The sequence below is a fragment of the Monodelphis domestica genome, chromosome 5, assembly GCF_027887165.1.
Source record: "Monodelphis domestica isolate mMonDom1 chromosome 5, mMonDom1.pri, whole genome shotgun sequence".
NCBI lineage: Eukaryota > Metazoa > Chordata > Mammalia > Didelphimorphia > Didelphidae > Monodelphis > Monodelphis domestica.
Window position 1 is genome coordinate 106,508,074 of NC_077231.1, and position 22,063 is coordinate 106,530,136.

Sequence of the window (22,063 nt, forward strand, 5' to 3'; positions counted from 1 at the left end):
AAGAATTTAAGTGCTTGTTTTGTGGCTTTGTGTACAAAAACAATTAATACTGCACTTGGCTTCTAAGATCTTAAATTTTTTTTAACCCTTGCCTTCTGTCTTAGAATCAATACCAACTATCAGTTCAAAGGCAGAATCTGAGGCAAGGTTTAGGCAAGAGAAGTTAAGTGATTTGCTGAGGACCACATAGTGAGGAAGTGTCTGAGGCTAGACCAGGCCACCCACTAATTACTGAGCCATCTAGCTATCCCCAGGAGCTTAATTTTTAATAAGGGATACAATATGTATGTATGTTGGTAGGTATATCAAGAATTATATACAAAATTAATACAAGGTGGTTTGGGATTTTAAGGGCATTAGCAGTTGGGAGGATCAGAAAAGTGTCCATGTCAAAAGTGAAGATTGAAAATAACTAGGGATTCTAAGAAGTAGAAGTGAGGATGAAGATAAATTAGTCATGGGGAACAATCATTATAAAGGAATAATAATGGAAAAGAATATTTTTTTGTTGACTATTGTTTGAACATTGTATATGTAATTAGATAGGGAAAAGAAGAAATGGGCCAGGTTGCAAAGTACATTAAATACCAGACAGGAGATTTTTATTTGATCCTAGAATTAATAGTGCACCCCTGAATTTGATGGATTTGGAGATGACTTCTTTAGAGAGGTTATGGCAGTAGGAAAAACAAGATTTAACAACTGATTGAATTTTTGGAGTGATTGTCACAGCTTTTCGTTCTATTCAACCAAAATTTCCTTTCTTCTGGAATTCTACATATTGTTCCTTGTTGTACTTGAACAAAGGTACTATGTACATACTTAGTTCCCAGTTTTTTACAGTTTTTCATAATAACATTTAATCTTGAAGAAGCAGCCAACTTGGAGTTAGTAATACCTCAGTTCAAGTCAAGGTTCAACTTTTAACATATACTATGAGTTACTACACAGCAAGGACTATCTTTTTTTTGTATGCCCAAGGCTTAGCACAATGCCTCACACATGGAAAATATTTAATGGTTATTGGCCCATCTTATTACATTCAGTGCAGAAGTCTAATACATCATTCAGTGTATGATATCCCTACCAGCTTGTGTGCTACAAATTTGAAATGCATCTTATCTATGCTTTCATCGAAGACGTTGATAATAATGTAATATAGCACAATTCAAAACTTAGAATCCAGAGAACCTCCTTCCAAGGTGATGTTGAACAAATAATGACTTCACTGAATTTAATAGTTCAGTCGATTCAAAATGCACACAACTGTACTATTGTCTAGTTCAATGGAATACATTTTAGGTGCCTCAAAGTTAACAAAAAAGAGTATTTCATATTATATTTTGTCATATATATTGTAGTACAAAATGTCACTGTCAAAATAATTGTAGCTTATGTATAACATCAGATACTCAGGATGAAATGGTAGAGAAATATTATGAAGAACCTTATAAAACTCTCCATATCAATAGACAGAAACTATGATACATGATGATTTCATTGTAAAATTGGGAAAAGAGAAAATGGGAAGAAATATGGGAAAGTACATTTAGGAAAGAAACAAGAGAAGCCAAAGGCTTGAAATTACACTGAACCTTCATGCTTCTATATAATGAACATTTTTTCCTTCAAAAAAATTTTTTAATTGGTGGACTCTAGATATGACAAGCTCCAGACAACCCTCAATAAGTATGAAATTTTCTATATTTTGACAGGGAAAGACTTAGATGTGGACATTATTTCTGAGTCAGTTGTCAGGAAACAACTCATCAACTCTTGAGATCTAGAAACAGAAAAGTATAATAATGAGGAAGGGGTAAGACACACAATTAAGATTCTACCCAGAAATTAAACTAGACTATTGAAAATTAGAAATAGGCAATGGAACTGACAAAATGCCTTTTAACACTAATTATAATCATTTCAACCAGAAGTTAAATCAATGTGAATAAATTGCTACAGAGCCCAAAGAACATCATAGGCAGCAAATGTTTGGTTTACTTTCCAGGTGAAGAGAGCTGGTCATTAAAGGCAACACAAAGATTATAAAATCTTTTTAAGAATGATAATGGAGGGCGCAGCTGGGTGGCTTAGTGGATTGAGAGTCAGGCCTAGAGACGGGATCCTAGGTTCAAATCTGGCCTCAGTCAATTCCTAGCTGTGTGACCCTGGGCAAGTAACTTGACCCCCATTGTCTAGCCATTAACACTCTTCTGCCTTGGAGCTAAGACAGAAGGTAAGGATTTGAAAAAGAATGATAATGGACAGTTATGAGTAATGCTAACTCAAGGTTAAGAAAGATTCAGGGATAAATTCCGCCTAAAGAATTCTGGGCAAGATAGACTGCTAAGCAAAATCATCTCAAGGGCTTTCAAGAAAGAGGATTATAGATGAGAAAAATAGGGGGAAATTGCAAAAATTATTATAACTTTTCTATATCAAGGATAGAGGAACCACCACAACATGGACCAAAACACCAACATTCATGAAGTGCTTACAGAGGAAGTAGAAATGGTGCTAATGAAATCAGGAAAATGGCTAAAATAGATCAGATGTATGTATTGGAGAGGTATGCTAGAGGTCAAAAAATTATAAAAGATTTGGTATACTGTTTTCCAGGTACCTAAAAGAGTGGAAGATAATGTGTAGGAAATTTCTTATTCTTTAGACCTTATTGACTTCATAAAAATGTGATTTAGTGAAAATGATAAATGTTGGAGGCCATGTGGGACAATTGGAAAATAATACACTGTAGGTGGTGTTGCAATATGATGCAACTATTTTGGAGAATTTGGAACTATGGTCAAAGGGCTCTACTATTCCTATGGCTTTATTACCAAGAGATCTCTCTAAAAGGTGAAAGGACCTATTTGTCAAAAAATATTGCAGCTCTTTTTGTGGGAGCAAAGAACTGGAATATGAAGCATTGTCCATCATTTGGGGAATGGCTTAACAAGTAGTCGTACATGATAATTATTTATTACTATTATGCCATAAACAACAAGCAGGATGATTTCAGAATAATCTGGAAAGACATGAACTGATGGAAATTGATGTGAGTAGAACCAGCAGAACATTGTACACAGTGATAGCAAGATTTCTTGATGAACATCTATGGATGACTTTGTTATTCTCAGTAATGCAATGATATAAGACAATCCCATACTTGTGATAAAAAATACCATCTGTCCTCAGAGAAGATCCCAGCAGAATCTGGATGCTTCCTGAAACATAGTCTATTTCATTTTCTTCTTCTTTTTTTAAAAATTTGAGGTCTTTCTCATAAAATGACTAATATACAAAAATGTTTTACATGATTATACATATATATGTCAAATTGCTTATTATCTCAGGGAGGGAGGAGAGATAGGTAGGATAGAAATGGCAGGTTAGAAGAAGAGAGGGAATTTGGAACTTGAAACTTTTTTAAAAGTGCTAAAATTTTTTCTACATATAAATGAGGGAAAATTGTTTTTAAATGACCTAAAAACAGCAACTACCAATCTATATACCTGCTCTTCTACTTGTACAAAATCTTTATCAAGGTTATCTATATATGAATTGGAGACATCCTCAATGAGAGTATAAAAGACAAGCAGGTTTTTCACAAGAAATATTTCTCTAGACCACATCACTACCATCTCTCACTTGTCTGAAAGATAAAACTGAAAGATCCCAGTTTGCTTATTTTTTGTTGATTATAAAATAGCATTCCATATGATAGGTTAAAATATACCATCTTTTTTACAAGAAGCTATCTTTTATCTGAGTATCAAAATCATTCCAGATTCTTTAGAAGATAGAACAGTAGAAATCTGGTCAGTGACTAGAATAAACATAAAAAATAAAGCATAGCACAGTATTTTTAAAATTTTTTAATATTCAAATATATTTTATTTTTCCAATTACATGTAATAATTTTCAACATACATTTTCCAATATTATAATATTCAAATCGTAAGCAATTTGTTCTGAGCCATATATATATATGTGTATATATACATATATATATATATATATAAAATCATGCAAAACACTTCCACATTTGTCATTGTTGCAAGTGTACATTCATACAAAACCAAAACCCCAAAACACAACCATAAATAAACTGATATGGAAGATAGTATGCTTTTATCTGCATCTTACTCCAAAAGTTCTTTCTCCGGAGATGGATAGCATGCCCCATCATAAGTTATTCAGAATTGTCTTTTATCATTGTATTGCTGAAAGAAGCAGAGTCTTTCACAGTTGATCGTACAATATTGTTGTTACTATGTACAATGTTCTCCCAGTTCAGCTTACTTTGCTCTGCATCAGTTCATGTAGATCATTACAGTTTTTTTCTGAATTCATCCTGCTTATTTCCTATAATACAGTAATATTCTATCACCATCATATAACACAATTCGTTTAGCCATTCCTCAATTAATAGACACCCCCTCAATTTCCAATCCTTTGTCTACCACAAAAAGAGCTGCTATAAAATTTTTGTACAAGTATGTACTTTCCGCACTTTAAAAAATCTCTTTGGAATGCAGGCCCAGAAGTGGTATTATTGAATCAAAGGGTATTCTCAATTTTATGGCCCTTTGGGCATAATATAACAATATTTCCCCCCCTAAAAATCATTCATTACTGTCATTGGGAAGATCCAATACTGAGTTTAGCATGAGGCTGAATTCTCTTTATATTGTGAGGTGCTTCATATCTTTTATATACAGATGACACTGTGTATTTCATTAAAAGTCATGTCATTATAGAATGTCCTAGGAGGGAAAAACATCTATAATCACCAAGAGTAGTTTGGCATGTCTGGCATAAAAAAGACCAAATGGATGAAGAACATATAATTTCCCAGATTTCAACCTTTTTTTGCATGGATATCTTACAAAACTGTGTTGGCAAACCTGTGACATGTGTGCCGGAGGGGGCTGCTCCCCTTCCCCTCTTTACATGTAAGCCTTTGGACATTTGTCACATGACCTGCCCCTCTGCCCAGCAGCCTAATTGAAGTCCTTCTTCCCTCCTCTGTCTTGGGTAAGGTGGGAGGGTCACATGTGGCATGAGGGTGCAGTTTATGCACTCAGTCTCTGAGTCCTCTAAAAGCTTCATCATCACTGCTATAGACCATGTGCAATAGTATGTATAGCTGAGGCCAACAATAAAGTTGTATAGAAAAATTTTTAAATAGAACAAGAACAGACTTTAAAAATTGCTTTAAAACTATAAAACACTCCCTAACTGTTTTTAAGCTTCCCATACCATAACAGGCTTTTCTTTATAATACAAATACTTGATTAGTTATATAGACCTGTAACACCACTATCTTCAAAAAATTTATCACACAGAGCCTCAGAGGCACAAATTTGATGTGAGTATATTGAAGTATATAACAAACAAGAGGCTCCAAAGAAGAATAGGAATAAAATGTGTCATCAAAGAATTATATATAGAAAGAGAAAATGGGCTGTTCATGTAGTGAAAGCAGGGGATGATGGGTGAATGGCCAGAGTGCTCCACCACTATCCACTTGATATTGGGAGAAAGCAAGAAAGGAATCTTGATTGGGCCCCTTTTGGTAAAATATTGGGAGTTCATGGAAGACAGTCACAAAGGACAGAAAAGCATCGATGCATTACAGTCTATGTCTGGAGGAAACTGCCAAATCAGTATAACAGATTTGTTTGACTATTTGAGCCTAGTCCACCTCTTTCCATCTCCTCCCTAAGTATAGCATGGGAGACTTTGGCAAATGTTTTCTAAGTAAACTATTTGAGAATCTTTGGTATATCAATGATGGATCAAATGAGATACTATTTGTAAAGTTCTTAGCACAGTGTCACTTTTTATACACAATAAATACTTCTTCCTTTCCCTCTATTTTTACCTTCTCCTCCCTGTGCCATTTGGTTGCTGGTGATCTAAATTTTCAATAATTAACCTTTTAATGATCTGTAATAGAATTTTTTCTAGAAACAATGCTCATTTTTTCTTAGGAAAAAAAAAAAAAACTTGGAACAAAATGTATTCCTCAGTAGTCTTCTAGAACTCCTTGTATAGATATCCTTACAGTTGGATCAATTTCCTTATTTTGAGTATCAACCAGTTTTTCTGCAGTATCCAGCTTTATGTCATTCTCTTTGAAATAAAAAGTACAGGTGTGAAGGAAAAACTCTTATCTTCATCCTATCATCAGTTATCATCATGATATTTACCCAAAGAAATGATCCTTCTTTTGATCCTCCTTTTTCCTCTTTTTTTTTTGTTGTTCTTGATGCTGTTCTTCCAGAATTGTTCCATACTCATGTTTCAATCCTTCATTTCCTCCCCATTCTTTCATTTTTTCTATGTGTTTTTTCAAAATCAGTATTGATTAATGAATTCCTTGTTCTACTGCCTTACTCTATATAAGTTTTTCCTCATTTTTTTTCCTCTCTGTCTTTAAATTTTCATTTTTAATAGTTTTCCATATGCTCTAGACTGACTTCTAATAGCAGGGTGTTAGCAAATTTGTAAAATATAGAGACTGATTGATTGATAGATAGATAGAATAGACAGAGTACTTAAATGTAACTTTTTTCTTTAGTAATCCTATTTTATTTTATGCATTTCAAAAATATTCTGAGAAGGAGTCTATGTACATGCCCAGACTCTCAAAGGTGTCCATGACTCCAAAAGCTCTCACAACTCCTTTATGGAATTTTAGTATTTATGTTAAAGGATTCTGGTTATAGGATTTTCCCTGTCCTTCTCTATACTCTTAGAAATGTGCTTTGTAAATGTTTAGAGTACATATTCTTTTTCTTCCTTTTCTTATTATAAATTCCCAAGATAGATGATCACTTCCCAGGATTCCATTTTTTTTTGGGGGGGGGGTGGATGTTTTAAACCACTACAATTATTTTATTGGTGAAAGTTATAGCCAACATATCATTTTGCCATTGCTTTTCCTATGCTTTTTGAAGGATAGAATTATGATTATGTTGAGTCAAATAATTATTACCTCTTGCTTTTGGTAGAGACATTTCTAGCTGATTTGCATATAATTAGAGCCCCACTTTTTCCAATATATGATCAGTTTCCTGAACATTCATTTATTTCACATTTCTGACTAATTGACTCCAGTGTCTTTATTGTGCTATTTCTTCCTCCATTAGTCTTTAATCAAATATTTTCCATGATGATTTCCTCTTTGGTTCTTGGATTTCTATTCCCATATATATACACACACACCAAACCTTACCATATGTTTTATAAAAGAATGATAGAGGATAAGTAATGGAAGTTAAATGACTTACTTAGGGTCACACAGTTAGGAAGTGTCTGGGTTTAGATTTGAATCCAGGACTTCTTGTCATTTAAACATTTTTATACTGCTGAGGGTTCCTTATTCATATCAATAATGCTTATTGCATATAGCTTAGTAATTCATCTTAAGGGAGATCTGTTACTCGCATACCATAATATTCATTTGTATACTGTTTAAATATTGTATTATATTCCTTTTCGATTTTTCATTGGAGAAGACATTTTACATATTAGTAAGTATTTTTATAACTGATAGTTTTCCACTCTTTACACTAAAAATACTGCACTGCAAAAATATTTTAACATGAATCTAATGGATAATTTGCTGATATTTGCTGATATGAAAAGATACCATAAAAATTTTAATTTACCTTGACAGTAATGATTGGTTATTTGCTTGAAAATAATCTCTGTTAGTCTGAACAAAAATGAAGTAAAACAATAAGCATCAACTTTGTAGATATAAATATATTTTAAATTTTTTTGTTTAATAAACAATTCCTTTGTTCTATAGAATTACAATTTGTCATTTTACTCGTCTTGTCTATTTGTCAATATTGTTAATGTATAATGGATGGTCTTCTAATATAATTTCATAGAGAGAAAAGTTAAAAGTTCTTTGAGATTTTTTGTATGTTTCAGGTACAAAGTTACTTTAGAAAAATTATTACATCCATTTCAACTATAGAAAACAAGTCATTCCTAATAGATATTTGCAATCCTTAGAATAGTATCAAATAGAACTTGAACTATTCACTGTAGTAAAATTTTGGATGGTCTATAGCAATATAATAGTTCTGTTATTGATTTTAAAAATTGTACCTTGGAATTTAAAAATAATTAAAAATTTTTTTTTTTCAGTTTTGGAAAGATATTGTAGATGATAATGAAGTACGAGACCTTATTTCTGACAAAAACAAATCTCAAGGTAAGAGAAGAACTGTAAAATAATTATTTTACTATAACCTTTAGTAAAACTTATGTCTAAAATTAATATTTTTCTGTCACAGAAAATACATCAGGAGAATGGATTTGGGAATCTTTATTTCATCCACCTCGCAAACTGGGCATAAATGATATTGAAGGACAGCGAGTACTTCAGATAGCAGTGATTTTGCGAAATCTTTCCTTTGAGGAGGGCAATGTTAAACTTTTGGCAGCTAATCGTACTTGTCTTCGTTTTCTATTGCTTTCTGCTCATAGTCATTTTATTTCTTTAAGGCAATTGGGACTTGACACATTAGGAAATATTGCAGCAGAGGTAAGGACCATCAGAATTAATTAAAAGCAATCTTTCTTTATAGCATTGTTGGTTCTGGACTTTTAACTTTATCAGTATATGATTTAAAATAAATAGATTCATATTCCTTATTAAAAATTTCAAAAAGGAAATGCAGGAAGGAAAATTTTGCTTTTTGAATTCAGCTGAAAGAAAGAGACAAAATTAAAGTTATTTCTCTCAAATATAGGAATTTTTATGACATTTCTGTTTTTCAATTGCTATTTCAATGCTACCATTTAAGATATTTGAAGCTGCCCTTTTGGGGCTTTTATTCTGAATCGGCTTTAGATACAACATGGAAGAGGGAATATATAATTTGCTTGGTGATATTTTTGTTTTGTTTCTCCAGCTTCTTTTGGATCCTGTTGATTTCAAAACTACTCATCTAATGTTTCATACTGTTACAAAATGCTTAATGTCAAGAGATAGATTTTTAAAAATGAGAGGTAAATGCTTATTTAAATACCTTACCATTTTTCAAAATCAGTAGTTCACTCCTGCTTTATTAAAAATACATGTGTATTTTTCAGGAATGGAAATTTTGGGAAATCTTTGCAAAGCCGAAGATAATGGTGTTTTAATCTGTGAATATGTGGATCAGGAATCTTATAGAGAGATTATTTGTCATCTCACTTTGCCTGATGTACTACTTGTAATTTCAACTCTTGAGGTGCTATATATGCTTACAGAAATGGGAGATGTTGCTTGCACAAAAATTGCAAAAGTGGAAAAGAGCATAGGTAAGACTGAACCTGGAACATGTTAACTGTTTTTTTTTTATTATAATATTTATCTTTGCAAAATATTAGGAATGTCACATATTTGGAATTACAATTTTTTTGGGTAGAAAAGGTATGTTCCTTTTAGAAACCTATTTCCATTACTATAATTATGACCTAGATATGATGAGGTTGTGATATGTACAGAAATGGGTGCTTATCATAGGCTAGTGCACAGGTTTAATCCCTTCCTTTTTTTTTGTTTGTTTCTGGACACAGATTTAAAATGTATGAAAACTAGTCCCCAAGGAAGTAAAAGATAAAAAAGAGTGGATGCAAATATACCAAAATATTTATAGTAAAACTGCAATAGCAATGGGGGGAAAAAGTCTAGAAACAAATTGGAAATAACTGAAAAAAATTAGAATGTTATTATAATAAACAACTATTAATTCTTTAATAAATGATGATTATACTCATGATTATACAATGAGGAACACACAAAGGCTTATGAAGTAATTCAAAGTGAAGTAGGTAGAATCAGTAGAGTAGTATCTACAGTTACAATAATATAAATGAAAGCAGGTTTCCTCCCAGCAATGTTTATTTAGAAATTCAGGAAAAAGAGTATATTCAGTGATTCTGTTGATCTATTTTGCCTTGTTTTCTTTGTTATGAAAGATGGGCCAATGTATGTCCTTGATAGAGAAGGTGGAAGAAAACATTTTCTTATAATTGGTCTAAATAATTGGTCTAAAATTTTTTTAGAACTTAAAAATATTTACAATCCTACTTTCACACCTTATTTGAGAGAAGAATTTTTGCCACTTTTAAATGTCTTTTAGAAATTCATGTTATCCCTCCTGGACTGGGTCCTCACTGAAGTAGTTTATTTGTCCTTAATTGATTTCCTGTCTCATTTCCTACAAAAGCTATTCCTTATCTTTTCTTCCTTCCCAAAATCCCTCCCATCCTTTCCTCGGCCTCCCTTAGCACAGGACCTTGCCTTCTTACCAAAAAATTGAATTCATTCAATGTAAGCTATTTATCTCAAAATCCTTTGACATTTCCCATTCTCTTCCTTTCCCCTAGCTTTTGACAGCCTCTTCTCTTTGGGGGGTTGCCCCCATTATATGTGTTCTTAATCATCTTCAGCAGAATGCATCCCCTCTACTTCATCAGCTTCTCAAATATTGACTAATTCTTTTCTTCATCCCTTTAGCAAATCTCCCTCATACTTGGAAAATCTATTACTAGCCTTACCTTTTCTCAGCGAAATTTATTGAAAAAGTTGTTTATATTCACTTGCCCCCACTTCCTCTACTCTAACCCACTCCTCAATCCTGTGTAATGCTTATGACTTCCTCACTGAATAGCATCTGCCACCCTCCTCCCACCCCCTACCCTTCACCCCCATTCAGCTATAATCTTTTTTTTTTAAACCCTTACCTTCCATCTTAGAATCAGTACCACACTGAATCTAAGACAGAAGAGTGGTAAAGGCTAGGCAATGAGGAGGCACAGCTAGAAAATTGTCTACAACCATATTTGAACCCAGGATCTCTTATCTCTAGGCCTGGCAGTCGATCTACTAAGCTACTAGCTTCCCCAGTGATCTGTTGATTGCCAAACTTGTTGTTGTTGGGTTTTTCCTCAAGTCTTTAGCTTTCTAGACCTTTTTCCTTCATTTTGTGGCATAGAATAGAATGTTGGCCTGGGATGCAGGAAGACCTGAGTTCAGACCATTACTGGCTATATGATTGGGCAAGTCACTTCATCTCTGTCTCAATTTCCTCAGTTGTAAAATGTGGATAATACCAATACCTACCTTGTTTATTGTGAAGATAAAAGGAAATAGTATTTGTAAAGCACTTTGCAAACCTCAAAGCAATACAATAACAACTACTACTGCCAGTACTATAGCTACCCCAACTACTGCTGCTTCTGCTATCACCTCCAAGTCTTTCCTCTGGTTTTTGTGACAGCGCTCTCCTATTTATCTGTCTGAACTTTCTTCTCGCTTTCTTTGCTGACTCATCATCCATATCACATTCCCTCATTTGTCCTTTTTGCCGAAGGTTCTGTTCCGTCTCCTATCTCTCTAACCTCTTTCTGTGATTACATCTGTTCCCATGGAGTGGTATTCCCCAGTCTTTTCCCAAGCTTCAGTCCTCAGTCACCAACTCTGCCCTTCATGTTTCAGACTGGATGTCCTGGAGACGTCATCTGCTTCATGCCGCTTAAGATGACCCCCCGCTCCTCCACGTCTTCCACTGTCCCAGCGGGTGATCTTGGAATTGTCCTCGACTCACTTTTCTCCATGATTTCTACGTTTATAACTCTCCCTCTTGACCCCTTCTCTCCACTCACTCAGCTCTCACCTTCATTCAAGCCTTCCTGCCTTGTTGCTACCAGATTAATTTTCCGTATCCTCAGATATAACCCTTAATTCCCCATCTCAGACAGTTTCAGGAGCCGTGTGTGTGTCTGTAGATACGTGATAAAAAATGTTGTTTTTTATTTAAGGCTTTACGTCATATAGCCCAGCCTATCTTTCTAGTCTCATTGGATATTATTCCTCTTTCCACACTGTGATCCAGTCAACCTGACCGTCTCAGTTTATGCTTTTCCTCATTCATGATGTGCCCATCTCCTCTCTCCTTGCCTTTGAAGTAATTGACCCTCCTTCCTGGCGCCTTGACCTCAGAGTCCTTACCTTCCTTTAAGATGAAGCTCAGATGTTGTCTCCTGCAGGTGGTTTTCCCCGAGTCCCCTGATTGCTAATGAGCTCCTCAGACTACTTAAGTGACTTCCTGTGTAGATATGTGTATATTATTCACAATGAATTTATTCTGAATATATTTTAAATGAAATTATTTTACCCCACCAGGCCCCATTAGAATATAAACTATTTCTTTGTCATTATTGTTTCATACTCTGTACTTATGTTCCCAGCTTCTGACACATAAAAGGTACTTGAATACTTACTGATTTATATAATCTAGGAAGCAATATGGTATGGTAGAAACTGCACTAGATTTGGAGTTGGAAGGCATGACTTGTAATGTTTACTGCAATATTGAATAGCCATGAGCTTGTGGGAAAGCCACTTAACTTCTCCGAGACTTCATTTTCTCATCTATAAAGAGATCACAGTAAACTTTCACTAGTTCTGTCCTTTTATAAATGATAGTATTTACAGCTTAAAGTGTACATTCTTTGTGTTTTTTGATAATGAATATACTTTATAAAATATATAAAATTGAAAATACTCTTTCTTTGCCATTTAATGTTTCAGATATGTTAGTGTGTCTAGTTTCCATGGACATCCAGATGTTTGGACCGGAAGCACTAACTGCAGTAAAACTTGTTGAGCATCAAAGCTCTAACCACCAAGTTTTATCTGAAATCAGGCCTCAGGCAGTAGAGCATGTTCAAACCCAGACCCATGTAGCAACTGTCCCAGGTTAGTATTTTAGATAAAAAATTGCTTTTTTAACAATATTTACTTCAGTGCCTTAAAAACATGACTTTATCCGTATTATTACTTCTCCCAGCATATATCATCAACACCTCTTTGCCTTAGTGTACACATGTTTTTCTCTGTTTCAAAAGAATTATTACTTGTTCACCAACCATCCAGTGATATATAGCTGTCTGTACTTATATAGCCTAACCTTTAGTTGACAAATTACAGTCCTTCATTAGATTCATTTTTAAAAACCATTCCAATGTAATTATATCTTCCAGAGTTTGTTCTCTGTTGGCACAACTTATGAAAACACATAGTCACCTCTCTGCCAAGTAGATCTTTAATGTAGAATGTATAGCGTTAACATTTCAATATAGTTCCTTCAGTATAGAGAATAACTATATTTCGGCAAATTAGGCTACCAATCACAATTCTTAATTAATTTTCTAAACTAACATTATGATATTTAAAATACATTTCAGGAATTGCAATAGATCAAGATTCTCTATGGGAGAATAATTTGAGATAAGTTCTTTGTTAGGAAAGAAAAATAAGATTTTAGAGGAAACTAGATTCTTAAGTTTGTGCCAGAACCAAGCAACAGTGGGATTGAATTGGGATAGTTTTTCCTAGTCTACGATGCCTCTTTAATTTCCACTGTGTCTGATATTTTTATTTTAGAAAACTGGTAAAAATGGACTTAATTTTACCATAGACTTTCTGACTTTTTGAAGTAGTAAATTACCAAGTTACATTTTCTGCAACATTGCTGTTTAATCAGATTATCCAAGGGTTTCAGTAAAGATAAATTGTAATGGAGAAGCATGTACACACAACATATTTATGCCATTTGTTACACCTGTTAGTTGTCACCTGATATGGAAATCCAATAAAGATTGGTCAAAAATATGAATGTGATTGAAAATAAGTATCTTATTAATTTAAAAGTCAATCACTGAATATACTCAGTAATATATGATGCAAAAGCAGTTAATTGTCAAGTTTTCTTTGTAAAATAACAAATTGCAAATATAATAAAAATATATTTAAGGTTGCATTTCTATGAATCTGATATATCCATGTCTTTAATACAAACAGAATTTGTAAAAGAGTTAACTTTTTTTTCAAGAGAATTACAAAAGTATTTGCCAACAAATATAAATCTTAGAAATAAGAATTTCAAAATTTTATCACAAAAACGTAGTGATTTGAAATTTTTTCTGTGAGTATTTGTACTATGTGATTTTGTAAGTAAAGGGAAACATAAAAATTGTTTAGAATTGTTCCATGTGATATTTCTATCTAATGTTATTTCCATTTATAAAATTCTTGGTTAATACTTGAATCAAGTATATTCCTCTTACTAACTTGTTAATGATTTGTTAGTAAGGACATTTATCTGAAAATAATATTTTATGTGTATCTTCAAAAGTTAGACAGGTCATGATATCACTCACCCTGAAGCCCCAGATGCTGGCACATCTGAAGCTAGTAGATCTCTTGAGTTTAGGAATACTGAATTATATAATAGGACTTATGCTGTTTGTGTATTAATAAGGCCTGCACCAGATTGCCTGAGAAGGGACAAGCTCACCAAGTTCAGAAAAATGAAGTGGGCTAAAGCTTCTATGCTCATCAATTTTGGAATTAAACCTGTGAATGACCATTATACTTCTGGCCTACATGACAAAAGTTTAAGAATAGCAAATAGATAAAAATTAATCTTTTATTAAGCAATAGTAGGCTTTTAAAGTGATAATTTTCAAAATGATTTGACCTGAGAAGAAAGGTGAAGTTTTATTTCATATGAAGGTTTCTACATAGAACTTAAAGTTGTCTTTTTTCAATAAGAACTGATGGGAAAACTAGAAAGCAGTTTGTCAGAAGAAGTTTTATACTAGAATTGAAACTATCACAATAACCTCAAAAGGCATATATCAGATGATTAAAAACAGTGATAGAAGACTGGTATTTAGGTTTTGCTGCTTTTTGTTGCTGTTGTTTGAGAAGATTTAAAGTGATAATTTAGCTATTAAATGAAAAAAAAATTATTCGTTCTACCATAAAACAATATTAGAATCAATGATATTATAATGAATTTACTCTGGTTTTAGAAGCTTTATGTTCCTGTGTTATTAACATATATTTAGTACTTCTGTTGAAATAGATGCTTCACCATAGGCATCTTGTCTCTTTCAGATCTCCAGTTCCAGTATTAATGACTTTTTAAAAAATTTCTTATCATATTTACAAATGTTCTTACTAACTTGTTTTTAGTGTGAAGGTCAGCAAACTAACCATAGTTTGCCAATTCCTGGACCTGCTAGTAATTTTTTTTGATAATTTGAGATGACAAAGTGAGATTCATGACGCATATTGGATGGTTTTTAGTCTTGAGTATTTATTTCTTCGCTCACATGCTTTTTGAAGAGTAAATGTTGAAATTGGGGGCAGCTGGGTGGCTCAATGGATTGAGAGTCAGAACTAGAGACGGGAGGTCCTAGGTTCAAATCTGGCCTCAGATACTTCCCAGCTGTGTGACCCTGAGCAAGTCACTTGACCCCCATTGCCTAGCCCTTATCACTCTTCTGCCTTGGACCCCCAATACATAGTATTGACTCTAAGACAGAAGGTAAAGGTTTTAAAAACACCAATACATTGAAATTATCATTTTTATCCTACAAAAGCAGAGAACACCAAAGAAAATGTTCCTACTGACTGGATCTCTTAAATTCTATTTTTAAATGCCTTCTCTTTGGGATAGTTGCTCAGTTTTTCTCAGCACTATATAGGAAAGAGGGATAAGCATTTATTAAGCATTAATATGCCAACCACTATGCCAAGTACCTTAACAATATGATCTAATTTTATATTACAACCCTGAAAAGTAGGTGCTATTATTATTTTCATTTTACATTTGAGAAAACTGAGGCAGACAGTTTAAGTGATCTGCAGAGGGCTCCACAGCTAATAAGTGTCTAAAGCTAGATTTTAACTGTCTTCCTGTTTTCAGGCCCAGTGCTCTATCCATTGCACCACTTAGACACCTTGAACGAATGCAATTTCTTTAATTGGATAGGACTGAGACTCATGATATTTTTAAGTTTTTAATCTGTATTTTATTATTGAAATGTATTTCACTTTGTATTTAAATAATACCTTTCTTCCAAGGTGCCTGCTTTGTACTGATAGAATATAAAAATGTGTCATATAGTAGAAAGAACATTGGACTTTGAGTAAGAAGACCATTTACTTGTCATATGACTGGGCAATTCACATAAGCTTTCTGGTTTTCTCATCTGTAAAATGGATATATATATATATACATATATATGTTTTATTTATAGCTTACAGGGTTGTGAAGATCATATCAAATGTAAAATCCTTTATATACTGTAAGCAATAAGTGATTTTCTCATTATTACCTCATTAGTTGATAAAGTAATTTCTTGAGTTACATGAAGTTGTTTTACCCATGTTGCAGAACTGAGAAATTGAAATATAAAGAGCTTGAGTCTTGCCGAAGGCATTATATATCACCTGAGGAAATAAAAATAGTACTAATGAGAACTTGAAAAAGTAAATTTTCCAGAAAGTGAAGTTCATCGCTTATTTTTTAGAGTACTTGTAGATCCAATTTGTCTGAGTTTTTTTTTTTTTAATTCTTTGTAGTTTAAATTTGTTTCTCATAGAGGCTATATTCTGTTTTATTCTCCTAGGGATTCTAATTTTGTTTTCCCCTTTGAACTATGAGCATTTTAATCCATTCTATTCAATTTTTAATATTCTAGTATCTTAATTCACAAAAATCATACTCTTGCTTTATCATTGTTCAGAGGCAACACTGGTTAATGCGGGCACTGCCAGATTGTCAATTTGGAAAGGAAGGCCAATGGCAGATGTATTGATTTTTATCTGAGAACCAGACTAGCTTAATTTCCAGAGGTTCATCATTGTAGCATTGGGAAACAGGTGGTTTTTTAAAAAACAAAAACTTTGCTTTCTACAGTGAGTTATTAAATAACCAACACAATAAGTTATGGAGGAGATGCTATCTATAATCCTAAAAGTAATTGCCCATCTAAATGAAATCTTAAATCCTTTCTGAAATTATTAATTATGATTAGTTAAATTTCAGATATTGACAGTACACATACAAACAGATTTGGCATATGAAATAAGTAATTCAGTTTGGAGAATAACATTTCAGCAGGGGTGGCTAGGATCCACAGTGGATAGAGCACCAGACCTCGAATTGGAAGAATCTGGTTTTAAATGTGTCCTCAGACACTTCCTACCTGTGCGATCCTGGGCAAGTCACCTAAACCCAATTGCCTAGCTCTTACTGTTCTTCTTCCTTAGAATTGATACTTAGTACTGATTCTAAGACAGAAAGTAAAGGCATTTTTTTAAAAGAAAGATGATTTCTGTATTGTTTTTGGACATAGAGATTCTTTTCCCTTTGATAATACCATTATTATAGAGGAGTGAGAGAAAAGTTGAAATTCCCAGTAGGAGAATGATTCCAATTCAAGTCTATTGAAAGCTTGGGAGTCAGAACAATTCTTTGAGGGCCTTTCCTTGAATTCTGAAATTTGGAGATTGTCTAGCTTTGAACAGGTACCTTTTAAGAAGCTTAATTAAAATCCTACTGGCAGATTTATGTATAAATCATAATTTTGTTTATAAACTAAGAACAGTTACAGAATGGTAAGGCAGTTTTTTTTTTCCTTTACTTAAGAAGGGTACTGAATTTCATAAATCTCAAATCTCTTTCAAGATAAAAATTATATTCATATTTTGGCTAGATTTATCTTTTTACCTAGAAACCTTCTTTGTTCAGTGCTGATATGGGTCTGTTGAAGGTGAAGATAAATTTTTTTAACTAAATTATAATTTGACCTTATATTTAGAATGCAATCCATTTAAAAAATTTTGTTCTCTGGAGTTTAATTCTATAATGTAATAAGAAATACGTGTTTATTTCTTGAATCAGGTTTTAAAAGATACTTAGGGTGGTTTTTTCATTAAATGTATGTCCTCATGTGTATATGGAGCTTTTTAATAAATTGAAAGTGAAAAGATTCTTATTTTTACTTTGTTCAGTTAGTGCGTTATTTTGTGAACTGGCATATGGTGATTTAATTTAGGTAGAAAATCTTAATTATATAGCTAATGTATTGTTTCTTTTTCTGTAGCCTCCAGAGCAGTTGTAGCACAGCATGTTGCTCCACCACCAGGAATAGTGGAAATAGATAGTGAGAAGTTTGCATGTCAGTGGTAAGTGGTGTGGCTCTCTTCAACCATTTTCCTTAGAAAGAGGAAATGTAATAATCTGCCATCCAGATTATTTCATCTTAAGTTATATCTTCATTAGAAGAGAGAAAAATTTGGGGGAAGAAAGGTTATCTAATACCATGTCACTATTGTGCTAAAGTTAATCTGATGGAATATTGACCAGAATTTTCACTATTAAGCTTTTTGACTGGAACCAACTGGAATATTTTTTTCCTACAAGATTATACTTGAACAATTTTGTTCCTTTTGAGATTTAATTTTCTACTAAAATATTTCATTTGAGTCTGTAGAGAAATAGAATTCACTAAATTATAGAGTTGGTTTTTCTGGGCAGATAGATGATTTTCCAGTGGATATAAAAGAGTATAGTTAAAAGAGGTCTGGGTTTAGGGTTAGGAATCCTGAGTTCATATCCTGACTGTACCACTTATTGTGTAGAATGAAATGAGGCAAAACACTAATCCTTCCTGGGCCTCAGTTTCCTCATATGTAAACTAAGCAGGTTAGACTCAGTGACCACTAAAATCCCTTCTAGTTCCAAATCTATGATTCTGTAAATCTTTTTTAAAAGAAAAATAAATGGAAATAGTTTTGCAAAATTTTATTTCTTCAGTAAAAGTATTGGCATTCATTGCTCTGAATTTTTCTACTTTTTCTCCTTATGAGTCATATAGTGAAAGAAGCTAACAAAACTACATATTAGAAATATGTTGTACAATTTCTAATAGTATTACTTATTCTTCTGTTAAGGATTTAAAAACACAATAGTGGACAATCCATATAAAATTTTGTACTTAATAATCTAAAAATAGCATTTTCATGAAAATGAGTGGAAGCAAAGATTTATTACTTATTTTAATGAAGATAATTGATACATGACACAAAATTTCAACCTTAAATAGTATGACATAATGTAAACATGTTATTCAATCTCAATAGAATTGATTTAAAACTTTCTTAATTTTTCAGCTTTTAGTCTGTTTTATATCCTATAGGCCACTATTTTTAATGTGAGTTAAAGAATGATCTTGGTCAGATAAATAATTGACTAAAAACCTGTACAGTTAATTTATCTCATTAAAGTCAGATGTACTAAGATTAACAGTGCTTTGCACTACATAACTTTGTAGAAAAGGAGCTTTATCTTATTTTGCTCTTTTTAGGTACAGCATTTGCCTGCCAGCTCTAAATATATGATAGTATGTTAAACTGCCAGCTTTGGGAAATAATCTTTATATGTAAATGTTTTGTGCTTTTATTTGCATAAAGTTTGTTCTCTGTGATCTTGTGTCTTCCAAATTTGTTTTTGCTATCCATTGCCTTTCTTTTTAATTTACTTTTCTTGATTATCCCTGCCACCATCTTGTCATTTCTTTTTCTCTCGTGATCATTTCTAGCTCACACTCACCACAATAACATCTTTCTCCAAAGATGGAAGGGTTGTCTTTTAAAATTGCTAACATATATAAACTACATTCTTCATCATTAACAGGTTTTTTGTCCTTTTTCATGTGTTCCCTATCACATAGCCTACTGTGTCTTGTTAGGATCCATGTCAATCTTCCCACCTCTACCAGGAATTATCCATTTTTCTTCTATTCTAGAGCATACATATTTACTGGCTTTTTAGGGAAGGCTGAATGACAAAATAAAAATATAATTCCTTTCTGACCTATATCAGCCAAAAGTGCTTCAATATTTTTTGTTTTGGATCAGCAAATTCATAATTATAGCAATAACTGATATTTGTGTAACATTTTAAAATTTACATAGTACTTTTTTAACATTATTTTGGGTCTCACAGATATGTGAAGGAGATATGCAAGTATTAAAATCCCCATTTTGCAGATGAGAAATAGAAGGCTTATTAAGTGACTTGCCCACGATCACACTTCTAGTAAGGTAGTATTTGAAACCAAGTGTCCTGGATCCAAATCCATTACTCTCACCAGTATAGCACATTAAGCTTTTCCCTTTCAAGGAAGGGAGACCCAGAAAGAACTGTTATCTGTATTGTATCTATTCTAGTGCTATATTCCCTATCAAAGCATATGACAAGTTTTCATATGAAATGAGATAACTTTTGTAATGTACTCTGCCAATTTCAAAATGCTTCATAAGTGAACTTGCTAGCTATTATGATAATGATGATGATGCTTTTTTATCCTGTCACTTCACACATTAATTCAACAAATATTTACTAAGTACCTTCTCTGTATAAGATGCAGCCAAAAATAACAAACGAGGTTCCTCTGCTTGACATCTTCTGTGGATCTGACTTCCTCTTTCTCCTTGAATCTCTAAACTTCTTGACTTTAATCCTGTATATGTCGCTGGTGTCAAACTCAAATAGAAATGAAGGCCAAAAAGCCATACACAGGAAGCCCCTCAGGCTACATATTGACTTAATTTTAAATGTAATACTATCTGTATTTCATTATATTTTTATTTATTTTAAAAATATTTCCCAATACCATTTTTAAAAAAGTTATAACTGAGGGTGACTTTTATTTAATTATATGCACAAATTAGCATCTTATGTCCGACAGAATCAATCTTTAGGTGAGTCTTTCAGATAATTGTCCAGAATCCCACCACATGGCCACTAATGGTCAGAGTAATCATTGAAACCAAGTTTTGTAGAAGTAATTTAGTCCAACTTGGTGAAGCCAATTTCTTTTCATATATTGCCTGAAGTGCTGGTAGCACACATTCAGGCTGTACTTGTGGATTAGACTGTGCTAGTTGGAACAGATGAGGTATGACTGAGACCCCTCGCCAGATTTGCAAGGGTTAGCTCCATAGAGCTGCTGGTGATCCGTGACACGAGTAATGAAGAATCTGGTTGAGGCATGATTCAGGAATTTCATGGACTTTATTCTACCCACGGGTAAAGTGACCACCTCTTGTCTTATAGGCCAGGGTATGCACATTGATCACTTTGGTATGGAGCCCCTGAATATTCCTGGAGATGACCCTTCATATTTATTTATTAGAACTAAACAAAGTATATAAGGCAGCTAGGTGACTCAGAAAATAGAGTGCTGTGTCTGAAGTGTAAGACCTGGCCTCAGATACTTATTTAGCTGTGACCTTGGGTGAGTCACTTAACCCTATTTGCCTCAGTTTCCTCATCTGTAAAATGAGCTGGAGAAGGAAATGGCAAATCACATCAGTGTCTGTTAAGAAAAAACCCAAATGGATTACAAAGAATTGGATGCAATTGAAAAATGAACAATAACAAAAATCTTGATTGGGGGTTCCAACTAGTGGTTCCCATATCACAGCGTCACATTTAGAAAAGGTAATGAGAGAGAAAAATAGATTTCTGAGCCAATTGTATTTTCTAGAAAGGCCTAAGACAGCCTTCCCTACTTTAAAGGGACAACTATAAGTTATCTTATTTTGTTTGTAATCTGTTATACATGGTTAGCCTTGACAAGCCCCTTTCCATATGTACCTGAGAATAAACCCAAATTTCATTTTGATTAATGGCTACATTCTTACTTTTATGACATAAATGTCTTGCTTCTTAGGTCAATGAGATTGAAAGTCACATGTTGTGGGTCTAAAAAATTCCAACTCTTCCTGGTTAGCTGTATATCAACCACTAGAAAGACTTGTTAACAAATGGGGAACTTGTGCACAATTTGAATGCATTTATTAAGACTTATTAACCCTTTTGGCTGGGATAACAACATACTTAAGAACCCATTCCATTAGACCAGCTCATTGATCAAAGTGTGCCAGTTCAACTTTGTCATCTACCCACTTCCAAATTCTAAATTCTTTAAAGGGTTACTTAATTTCCCTTTATTTCTTGTCATAAGTCATAAATAAAATAATGATGGTGATAATAATAATGATGATGGCTGCATTGATACTGTATTTGAATAGCACACTAGTGATTTATAATCTCTTACTTTCCATGGGTTTAAGTGATTTTGTTTAGGGTCATACAGCCAGGAAGTATCTGAGGCCAGA

General features: G+C 33.2%; 1 protein-coding gene and 1 pseudogene across 14 annotated transcripts in view; one reads left to right on the plus strand and one right to left on the minus strand.

The window, feature by feature from the left end:
- Positions 1 to 22,063, plus strand: part of ARID2 (AT-rich interaction domain 2) — a 237,071-nt gene that overhangs the window by 175,336 nt on the left and 39,672 nt on the right. For all 14 annotated transcript variants that reach the window (XM_056799021.1, XM_056799014.1, XM_056799017.1 and 11 more), the window contains 6 exons: positions 8,170 to 8,236; positions 8,319 to 8,569; positions 8,940 to 9,036; positions 9,121 to 9,330; positions 12,608 to 12,775; positions 17,980 to 18,061. In XM_056799021.1, the coding sequence (XP_056654999.1) occupies positions 8,170 to 8,236; positions 8,319 to 8,569; positions 8,940 to 9,036; positions 9,121 to 9,330; positions 12,608 to 12,775; positions 17,980 to 18,061 (875 nt within the window). The remainder of the gene's footprint in view (positions 1 to 8,169; positions 8,237 to 8,318; positions 8,570 to 8,939; positions 9,037 to 9,120; positions 9,331 to 12,607; positions 12,776 to 17,979; positions 18,062 to 22,063) is intronic.
- On the minus strand, positions 20,632 to 20,949 carry LOC103095598 (40S ribosomal protein S29-like; annotated as a pseudogene).